Here is an 11,224-nt window from a genome sequence, read left to right as displayed (position 1 = left end):
ATTTGTTTACGCTTGTTATTTGCAACCATTTTCACACAAAACGTGAAAATGAACTGATGTGTAAAAATGAATATAACAATTGGAAATAAAGTGGGAAAATATTTTATAATCACAGGGATGATAAAGCAGGTCACTTAATCCCCCTCACACACTCAGACCCCTGGTGTAAAAGGGTGCACCGGTGCGGGACCTTATTCAGTGATGCCATTTAACCCTGGATACACTTATAACACTTTTCATTTATTATCTGGATATTTAATCATCTTCATCGATCGAATAGATGGTGACTTGAAGTTTATTTTGTATTTTACTTCACCATAGGCCCACTTTTGATATAAAACGTCTGACCTCGCGACCTGGCTTTACGGTAATTTAAATACAGCAAATAAAATAAAAACGTTATCAGGATAAAGTTGACGTTTTCATGCCATATTTAAATTTGCATGCAGTGACAATTCAAATATTAATGTGGAGTGGTACATGTATTTCCATCTTATTTGCCTGGCAACAGAAGGCTATATATATATATGTGTGTATGCCTGCCGTGACGTACATCCTGAATTATGGTCAGTGCTGACATCACGGATTCACTTTGTGGTCTGATTTTAGGATTTTTCCTTCCGAGAAAAGCAGATGGAGAATAAATAAATAGAAGGGCAAATGATCATGTCACAATTCACCGTGGGTCCTCTTCCTCTGACCTGTTTTAATAAAAAGTTTTTGGTGAGAAGCCAGAAAAATCTCTTGAGCCACCCTGAATTTAAAATGATTTGGATCACTTCCATTCGCCCACACAAGTGCATTTTGATTTTAAGCTCACAAGTCCGTTTTCTACAAATTCAGATGCACTGTAGAAAATATGCCTGAACTGTACTTTTAACTGAACAGGCTGCGGATGTTTGACTTTATACACCGAACAAGTCATGCAACGAATGAGGTCACATGAACCTCCGCAAATAGATCTCGTGAGAAATAAAAAGGGACACGCGAGGCGATCGTTCCCCAGATGTTGTCATCAGTGACAGGAGAAACACAGCAGTCGGTTTAATGTTTCGTGAAAACATCATAATCGGGACCGTCAGTGTTCCGTTTCTCCCCTTCACTGTGTGTGTGTGTGTGTGTGTGCAGCCTGGTGAATATTTCACACGGGCCTTGTTATGCAACGTGTGTAACCTTGAAGAGGTTGCAGCATCACTGTGGTGCGGGCGCTCTGCGGAGAAGAGGCCAGGGATTACAAATGTGTCTCTGATCAAACACTGGCTTAGTTCACAGGCTTTTTTGTTTCTCTAAATAGTTGGCTGCTGAAAAAAACACATATGTTACTTAAATTTCTCAATTTTATTAATCAAGACCATCTTGGAGAAGTACACATTTGCCATAATGTATTAAATAAAAAGTAGATTGCACATCGATAGTGTTAATCTGATGTATATGTAGGCTACAACCTCTGTGGGTTAAGGATTATATTTGAGTCTATGGCTTCGTTGTGGTTGGAGCTGGGGGGGAACAAAAACAGAAGACATGGTAAACAATTAGGGTAACTAGTGTTTCCATATATCCAGGAGCATATCTGTCACTAGTTTAATGCACCTCATTTAGATACTTTATAGCTGAGTGCGTGGCAGATATACCACAGGCAAATAGCTCCATTATAACACATTAGAACTGCCAAAATAATTGACAGTAGAGTCAATTAAGTTCCTGATCCATTCCTGACCTGCACCCATTAAACCTGCGTATATGTCAGTCATTCCCCGCAGGAAAGCACCCGTTTGGGTAAGGTGCGAGGAAACAGCAGTGAGGAGTGGTTCAATCTGCGAGGGCACGTAGGCTGCGAGGTTGTGCGGCTGCAGCAGGAGCAGTGTTGGCAGTAACAGTAAGGTGATCCATCTCGGCGCTGCCATCCGTGAGCCCCTCGCTCGGTAGGAGCCGCTTTCGTGCGGGACTGCGATCTTGTCCACTTCTCTGAGCCTCAGTGAGTCCCACTTTTTAACATCGAAATTACGCACGAGTGGACCGACGTCCGTGTCTTTCCGAGAGGGCAGCGGAGTCTCCTTAAGGACCTTAAACTTCTCCCGAAACTCCTGCATCTGCTGCAGAAAGCACAGGGGGTCGGCGGCGCTCCTGAAAGACTCCGCGATGCTGAGCGCCCGCCTGTGCTCCTCCATCGCTGCGCTCAGCTTGGTGATCTCCGGGTCGTAAGCTTGCATCACCACAAGCTTCAGTGTTTCAAAATCGGAGAGGATCTCATTCTTTTTGCATTCGAGGTTACCGATGAGTTTGTCGAAATAGTCTGTTACCTTTTCTGCGTCCTTGGTCACAGACTGAAGCGCCTTTTTCTTACTGGCTTGTAGTGTCTGCAGGCAGGAGCGGGCATCTGCGCTCTGCCAGCTCTCCACCCCGTGAAGCAGCTCTTCAAACGCCTCCTTCTCTCGTTCAAACGCCTCTTCCAAGGAGCAGAATGTATGCCCTCTGTGCTCATCTGTTGTGGCGCAAAACCCACAAATTAGATTCAAGTCCGTGGCGCAAAATATGTTCAGAGGTTGGCCGCAGTGTTGTTTACAAACAGACATTTTGGGCATAACCCTTATTTTGCTGTATTTCTCCACTATTCCACGTAGAGAGTAGTTGATCTGCAGGCTGTTTGCGCCGTTTTGTGGGGTCTCTTTGCGGCATGTGGGGCATTTGAAAGGCGCTCTGTAAACAGGACCTCGGTTCCCATCCAGTAGTCCCTCCAAGCATTTCTTGCAAAAGCTGTGTGAGCAAAGCAAAACCCGTGGGTCCTCGAAGAGACCGCAGCAGATCGGGCACGTAAGCTCCTCTTCTAGTTGCTCCATGGCATCCTGTAAACACATCATCCAGGCGTCAAATCGATGCTTCATTAAAGTAAAGAAAACCCAAATAAATCAGCACTAAACAAAAACTGGGCTACCTAATACGCACTAACTGTCAAGAGGGATGCTGCCCCATAACGCAGCACAGGCAATACATTACACAGGAAAAATACCGTGGCATCGCAAAGGATACAGATTTGTTTTTTGCAGTCATGTTCCAGCTGTGTGCGGAGTATTCCCATCCTGAAAGTGAAACTGACTTGCATCGTTCAGCCCGCGTAAAAGGTTGGCATGGGCTCTGCCAACGAGCCGTATAACGTTAAATAACATCCTGCCCCATTTTTTTTAAAAAGAATTTATTTCTGCAACCAGCTGGCGTTGAAGGAAATGTAAAAAAAAAAAAAACGCGCCGCAAAACAAGGCTGGACGTAAGTCAAACCCGTTAAGAACTTTACAGGCTATTACAGCAAAAGTATTTTTTCCCCTAGCTTTGTAATGCAGAATAGCAGGGCAGTGGTTAAGCTGAGTTGAGCCCCGAAATTACCGCCATCTAACCAATCCAATGCGACAAATTATCGACAAACTGGCTTCTCGTTAGCGTTGCTCCTGTTGCCAAGTACCGAAATAGAGGCTGTGACAGATTTTGCAAGCGCATAGTAACATGCAACTACTGGACCAAGAGAATCACTCACCAGCTGCTGAGACGCACACTGCAACGCAATCATGGCGCTTGTTGCTGTGCAGACTTCGCCTTTTCCGGGTATAGAGTTAACCGTTTCAGTGGCGCACAGAACATTCAGATACACCGGTTCGTCTATTTTTACGCACAGGTAAATCACGATGTGTGCTTAAATGCCACGTACACGAAAGCCACGGACGCCTCAGCTGTTTTTGGGGTGCACATTTTGGACATTTGGGGTTGTTTACGTTTTTTCCCCTGCTGGGTAACTCGCAGAGGATCCCTGCCTGTCGGATGGGGGAGGGGCTGTTGCTATGCAAAACATTACAGCGTGAAAAACTGTCAACCAGGTTTTAGTCCCAGCTTGGCATCATGATTTTAAACTAACCCACTTCACTCGCTTGTGTTGGTGCAATATGTGCATCTGTAAACAGCTAACACGATTGAAAAAAAGGTGCAAGTAAAGGCTGCAATAAAAAAAAAAGTTCAAAGCAATGTCGCACTCAGCTGACAGTAGAAGTGGCACATTATCGGCACCCACGGAGACGGGAAAAGACGAAATATATCACATAAATATAAAACATCAGCAGCATAATAGAAGTTATATGCCCCTGCCTCTTAAGGGTGCGTTATCAATAGTCAAAATCAGCATTTGTCCACTAAACATTTGATGTGTTTTCACTTTCTTCTCACCAGTGGTTATGTAACATCGATACCCAATAGTTACTTAGTCACGTGTAGAAATTTTTGACCTTGATTTTCTTCCCTTGTTTCCATGCCATCAGGAGCAACTGCCTATCTTTTGCCACTGTGATTGGATGCAGTTGGGTAGCAAGGAGCTTATGTAGTTCCGACCTCTGCCGCAGAGTGTCGCTGTTGCGTTCGGTGGAGAGAATGACGTCTTAACGCCGAGCGCTCTTTGGTTTGACGGTTGGAGTTTGTTTCCGGATGTTGTTCTTAGCTAACTAGTAGCAGGAGCAAGGATGGCTGCGATGTTTGCGTGTTGTCTAGGCTGCTGCGGAGACGGCGGAACGGGGCACATTCCCCTCAAAGAAATGCCTACTGTTCAGTTAGACACTCACCACATGGGTAAGGAAGTTTATCTTTTATTCCCCCAGCTGTTATACGGACAGTTGACGTCAACACACGCCCGTGACGTGGTGCTTTGCTACTTCCTAGCTAACCGATAGCTGCTCGCAGTGTTGGGACATTTGCAGTTAAATGTGCTTTTTTTGGTGACACGGAGTACTTGTACCTGTTTGTTATGATATCATCCTTTAATATACTTACTACAAGGTTATCAGTCTGCTTATAGGAGATATTTTCTAAACAAGACACGGGTGATGGTTATTTGGATTTACCTTTTTCTTTCACCTGCAGACCCCGAACACGTCATATATATAAAAGTACTCTGCCTTTGTTTAATTACTAGTTAAACTCCTTTTTATTTACTTACTTGTTCTAATTATTTTATCCAGTATTGTACTTTTTATACTTAATTCTTGTTTTATTTCTCTCTGTTGGTAAGGCATTGCTCTATGTTCTGTAAATGTATATATTGTAAGTCATACACTGTTTATTATACATGTATAATATAATAATATATCTATAATTCTATTGTTGTATGGCCTCATGTAGAGAGTCGTGCTTTGCAAGTTTCAGTTGTTAAAAGCCCAATAAAACTGTTAAAAAATGATATATGCATCTACTCCTTCTCCCTCATTTACAAATACAGAAAGTAGTACATTTGTGCTTTGTTTTGCAGGCACAGACGTTGTCATTGTAAAGAGCGGCCGGAGGATATGTGGCACCGGAGGCTGTCTGGCCAATGCTCCTCTGCACCAAAACAAAAGTTATTTTGAGTTTAAGATCCAGTCCACTGGTAAGAGCTTGACTTCTGGCTGTTGCCATACCTCTGTTACCAGCTTTTCTTTCCAGATCGACATTTTCTGGTGCATTCCTAGTGGGAGTTATTGATACTGAGCAGTTTAAGCAGCTAGTTATGTCATATTGTGACTGCATGCACACTGGTGGAATTCTGTACACTTACAAAGACAACATTTGAAAGCACAAAAAAATGTGCTTTATTACATTTTATTTTCCTCATGCTGCTCCACTCTAGCCACAAACTGCTTTAAATCATGTGCTATGCATGCAAATCTGCCCTATTCATTTTTTTATTGCAGCTTGTCTTCATCATAAATATTAACACATTTAAGTCTTTGTGGTTAATTTTAAGATAACAGATACTCCGTGTTGTGCTTTGTGTTCAGGTGTGTGGGGATTAGGTGTGGCGACGCAGAAAGTGAATCTTAATCAAGTGCCTATGGGCAGAGACACAAACAGCCTTGTCCTGAGGCATGATGGCTCTGTGTATCACAACAATGAAGAGAAGAATCGCTTACCCGCAAACAGCCTTCCTCAGGAGGGTGACATTGTGGTAAGTGAAAATTGTGTTTAGCTTGATCCTGAATTTAAGTATGACGGCCTAATCTCTGCAGCCTTTAACGCTGAACATGAGTCACTTTTTTATCTCAGAAACCACCTCTTGTAGGGTAAAGGTGCTCCGCTGATAGTTGATGAGACCTCTGTTATCAGTTTAGTCTTTTCACCCATTGAGCTGTCTCTCCAGCTGGCATGTGAGTGTAGATTGTGATTATTTACAGAGCAGGAATCAACCCTTTCAGACTAATCAACTGCTAGAGGCCTGGACTGGCCTGCAGGTCTCATGAGATCCACAGTATAATTTGGTTTTGGTTGTTTTTCCAAAGTGGCTGGCTGACATCAATGGTCACATTGTAATACTTGGTCGAATAAGAGTCAGTTTATAAAACATAACAGATCTTCGTTATACTAGGACAGCATTTATTGGATTTTATTTACAAACCATCATTGATGTCATCCAGGACATGGAGATCATTTTGTAAAATATGATGTTAATCAGCACAGGCTGGGGGGTGTTGACTGGTGCAAAAATAACCCAGCAGGGGCAGACAGGAGCTGTTTTAAAACCAATGCAGACCTCGATCTACTACTGTCAGCAAGCATGTCATTATGTGCACAGAGCAGTGTTTGACACATTGTACCTGACATAATGAGGCAAATCTGTTTTTTCCTTTTCTCAAACCTTTAATATAAACACATCAAAAATGTTTCTTGCTTCATTTCTAATCATGCTCATTTTATGCCATTATATGGTCCAGCTGAAGAAGATTGAAGCTACTACTTGGTGACTTTGGTGACCCCTCAGTCCTTTAGTGGTAGTACTGTATTTATGTGAGCTGTGCTGGAGATAGCCCACCACCACACATACACACACTCAAAGGCAGGGCAAAGACATGTCTACAGACGAACTTGTACTGCAAACTGAGTAATTGTGCAGGATTAAACTTGTGTAAAGAGAATAATTTTGGCATTTTCACCAGGAGTCAAAATTCAGGTTGGCCAATCTGTCAGTTAGTAGAACTGTTACCACAGCGTAAACTGAGCGATTCTTGCTCCTTTGGGTTAAATTATAGCGTTTACTTTTTTGCAGGTCTAATATACCTGTATATCAATACAATCTTAGAACACGCTGTCTCTGTGAAGCTCCTGATCAACTACAATACATTTCCTAATTACCACTACTGAAGTGCCCTTGAGCAAGGCCCTTACCCGCAACTTCCCCACTGAAGCTGCTCAGTGGCCCATGGTTGTACTGGTACAGCTTTCATAGTGAATGTGTTACTGTGTGAATGTGATCAGGTTGTTCCTGAAAAAGAGTGTACTCCCCCTGAATAAACAAAGCTGAAAAAACCCTCATTGTGCTCATTTTGCATGACATTGCAATGTGCACAATGATCTCATTTTTGACTACTACAAACTACTCATACACATTTTCAGTGTAGTTCTAACTCTTTGGGTTTACCATGAAGGTCTGTCTTACGTTGTTATTATTTTCAAGTGCATAGAGATTACTCTAACTTCCACTCTGTGCTGATGATTACTATAATGTCGTAAAGCTGAAGTAGGTAATTTTCTATGGTTTTTTATTTTATTTGTCATATTATACATAAACACACAAGTAAACCGTACATTAGCAGTTTGTATAAACAGTACGTTTATAAGGTAAAGTGACGATGTAATGGAAAAGGGACAAATATTAAGTGTTGAGCTCAAACTTATGTTTCATTACGTTTGATAAACCATTTGTGGACTATTTTTCTCATCTTAGTAAGAGGGCTCTCGACCACTCATAAAAATGTCTCTTGCCTAAGGGGAGGGCAAAAATATGAAAACATTGGTGAATCCCGGAAACAAACAGGGACTAACAAAATAAGAACAAATTGTGGATTCAAACTAAAATAGGAGAAATTTTGTCCATCACTTCTTGCATGAGGCTCATTTAGTGTCATTACGCAGTGATCATTAAAGCTTTCGCCATCATGGTCCAGTAGGTTAAAGTGTTACTGCAGGAAGTAGAGGAAAGCAAGGAATACAGTGGGATGAACACATATCTTCTTCTTTTGTTTCTATACTATCCATCTTTTCCAAGCTTTTCCTGCTCCCCTTGGCTTGGGCTCAAAATAGGAGCGTCTCAATGCTTCGTCTTTTTAAATGCGTTACAGTCAAACTTTGAATACTGCAGCTACACACCTGAATGATTCTTTTTGATAATTAAACCATTTATAAATGTGTAATCATATTCACATGCAAAAAATAAATAATCAGTGATTAATTCCCGTTTTGTTTGTGTTCCTCAGGGCATCACATATGACCACGTGGAGCTGAATTTATACCTGAATGGAAAGAACATGCATTGTCCTGCCTCAGGGATCCGAGGCACTGTGTACCCAGTTGTCTACGGTAAGCTCATTTGTTAGCTTGATATGTTCGGAAGATTTGTTACCAGGGCTTGTTAAATTTGGGATCAGATATGAGTAGTTTTTTAATTGAAACAAATTATGTCCACATTATTGACTGCCGAGCTGCTTTCTCCATCGTGGAAGTTACAATTTTATTCCACTAGAGGGCTGTATTTGTACATTTTTACATAACACTGCTCATTCTGGGCTGTTAGTTGTACTTCAAGTTTTTTTTTTATTTGCATATTTGAACACAAACAAACAACCTCCACACATCCTAGAGTGAGTTCTGTGGACTAATCAAAACAAAGCCTCTAGCTTGAAGAGGGAAGTCTTGCCACAGAGATTCAAGAGATGCAGGTTTTTATTCTGGTCTGGATGATTTCACTGACTGGCTTCTCCTCTCGGGGTGATGTAAAGCTAATCAGTGAAATCCGCTGAAGACTTGATGCTGGAAAGAAAACATGTTGGCTTTGATTCTTGGTGTCAGCGTCGCCTGTTCCTGCATTTGTTTGAGCTTTCATGTGCAAACACACTCTGTTGTAAAGCACTTGTAATATTTCTATATATATAATATATCCATTGGATTAGGAAGTGAACCTGGATGTTTTCATAAATATAATCTTAAACTTTCCAGTTAATTCTGTGGTGTATTGCATGTTTACAGCACTATTTTTTAGGGCTAAAGACATGCTCCACTCTCACTTTTCCATAAGAACTCTGTGTTAATCTTTCTTTCTTTTTTATTATCAAAGTGTGACTACCTGTGTATCATTGAATATTAATGCTGCCATAAAATATAGATTACATTTTTTTTGTCATTGCAAATTAAAAAAATGACAATATTTAATGAAAGTTGTAATTAAAAACCATAAAATGTTAGCTACCCATCCCCAAAATGGAAAGTTTTAACAAAGTTGGTTCAATGAGCTGCAGTGGCAGTGGGATCCACCGATATGGATTTTTTTAGGGCCTTAGCAGATGACCGATATGGACTGCCTGCTTTCTTGAGCTGATATTTAGAGCCGATACTACTTAAGCTCCCTCAATTTATACAATAAAAATACATAACGATAATAATAAATGTGATGAGTCTCAATTAAAAAAAAAAAAAGGAATGTTTATTGAACATAAAAAAGCCGTCTCCTCCAGCAACACAGAGCTGCCTGTGGACGCCTGTCGGGTCGATGCCGATACACCTAAAAAATGCAAATATCGGCCACTAAGTGGCACAGTAGCATAGCTTAGTTATCCCCTTTTTTAAACAAATAATTGCATTCAACTATGTCTGCTTTCTTTGTCATAGCTCAGTTTTCCAGTGAATGTTTCAGAGTTTTTCCCGTTTCTGTTTTTAAACTTAAATGCTGCTAATAGTGAACATACGTAACAATGTGTAAAGTTGTGCTCCTGTCTTTCTTTTCAGTGGACGACAGTGCCATCTTAGACTGCCAGTTCAGTGACTTCTATCACATGGCTCCACAAGGATTTGAGAAGATCCTCTTTGAACAACAAATCTTCTAAACGAGCACTTCAGCCTCAGCCCCTCTTTACATTGTCACCCTCCCCCTATATCTCATCGCGACCTCTGTGACACTACAGTTTGACCTTGATTGGATAATATTATGTGTGGCTTGAATGCCTCTTGTTTTCTTTCCCCTGATTACTCAGTCTCTCTACTGATGCTCTGAATTGACGTCTGAGTATCCTTGAAGTGGGGATTTCTGATCATTGGTCGGCTATGACAATGACGGTTACCTGTCAAAACATTACCTTGTGTCAGTGGTAATCACCCCCTGTTAACTGAAACACTTTCAATAGCTGCTGACATTCTCAATCTGTACGTAGAAGCCAGACAGTGGATGTAACGGTAAAATGTTTCCATTTTTCAGGATCAGAAGCCATGTTTTATGGACATCGCTATATACTTATATTTATGATTATGTGAGCTCACAAATGCCATATTGACATCTCAGCATACCCCTATATTTATTTGTATTTATTTGAGTCACAGATCAATGTGATATGTGTCTTTGGTATGACAAAACATCAAATTGTAATGAAGGATCACCTGACAATACTAACACACCAGTCAACAATATCCCACTCACTTTAACGTTGCCTCCTTTCGTTAAAATATTGCGGCTGTATTACAACACTTCACGTCAATTTGAGTTGACTTAGAGATGGCTTAAAACAGTCACCCCAGTAAACCGGTGCACGTTCCAGGGGGCGGCTGACTTTTCACTGTCTGAGGTCTGCAGAGGCGACAGTGCTGGAAAATGATATACAAAGTGAAACATTTCTTAAATGGCCGACAATACGTACTAAGCTTGATTTCTATGAGCAGCCCTTTGGATTTCCCACACTTTTCTCTACCTGGTGTATTTATTCTAAATATCCGAATATTACCAGAGCTGGTGCCGGCTGTCTCTGATTAGAGATATTTGGTTTTAAACTGTCAATCTTTTGTGTTGTATTGGCATACTTGCATATTCGCTGCTGAAATGTGTGTTGTGAATATTTCAAATGCTTGTCTTTGTTTGCACTAATGTTGTTATCGTATAAGCATAATCCAGACATTGTTGATTCATTAAACGTTCGTGTCTGGAGGCATACTTTTGTCAGAGTTCTGTTCTTTCTTCTGGTTGTAGTTAAGTTGCGTAACTATAATGCGCAAATAATGACGATTGAGCCGCACAGCTTTCAGACTTCCTGTCTGTTGTGGCCAATAAGTCGAAGGTGAATTTATTATTACTGCATCGAAGAAGCTTTGACCGGTTTTGGAGAGAGAGAGACCCAGGGATGCAAGCTACCAAATTATTGACATTTACTTTAGTAGTATATACGGTAATGTGAATGACTAACAA

General features: G+C 41.1%; 2 protein-coding genes across 3 annotated transcripts; one reads left to right on the top strand and one right to left on the bottom strand.

Moving 5' to 3' along the window:
- Window positions 1–1,329: 1,329 nt before the first annotated feature.
- On the bottom strand, window positions 1,330–3,574 carry trim13 (tripartite motif containing 13). Of its 2 annotated transcripts, none has more exons than XM_083921765.1 (2): window positions 3,527–3,574; window positions 1,330–2,843 (listed from the first exon to the last, which is right to left on the bottom strand). In XM_083921765.1, the coding sequence occupies exons 1-2, from the start codon at window positions 3,557–3,559 to the stop codon at window positions 1,650–1,652; spliced, it is 1,227 nt and encodes a 408-aa protein (XP_083777891.1). In that variant the 5' UTR covers window positions 3,560–3,574; the 3' UTR covers window positions 1,330–1,649. The 2 variants fall into 2 exon arrangements, with proteins under 2 accessions (XP_083777891.1, XP_083777890.1); XM_083921764.1 differs by lacking the exon at window positions 3,527–3,574 and adding an exon at window positions 3,008–3,472.
- An 892-nt stretch (window positions 3,575–4,466) lies between these two features.
- Window positions 4,467–10,941, top strand: spryd7b (SPRY domain containing 7b). Its single transcript, XM_083921752.1, has 5 exons — window positions 4,467–4,602; window positions 5,279–5,395; window positions 5,787–5,953; window positions 8,256–8,358; window positions 9,781–10,941. The coding sequence occupies exons 1-5, from the start codon at window positions 4,497–4,499 to the stop codon at window positions 9,876–9,878; spliced, it is 591 nt and encodes a 196-aa protein (XP_083777878.1). The 5' UTR covers window positions 4,467–4,496; the 3' UTR covers window positions 9,879–10,941.
- The last annotated feature ends 283 nt before the right edge of the window (window positions 10,942–11,224 follow it).

The sequence above is a fragment of the Echiichthys vipera genome (assembly GCF_963691815.1).
Source record: "Echiichthys vipera genome assembly, chromosome: 10".
NCBI lineage: Eukaryota > Metazoa > Chordata > Actinopteri > Perciformes > Trachinidae > Echiichthys > Echiichthys vipera.
The sequence above is the reverse complement of the archived record's forward strand: the minus strand, read 5'-3'. Positions and strand labels throughout refer to the sequence as shown.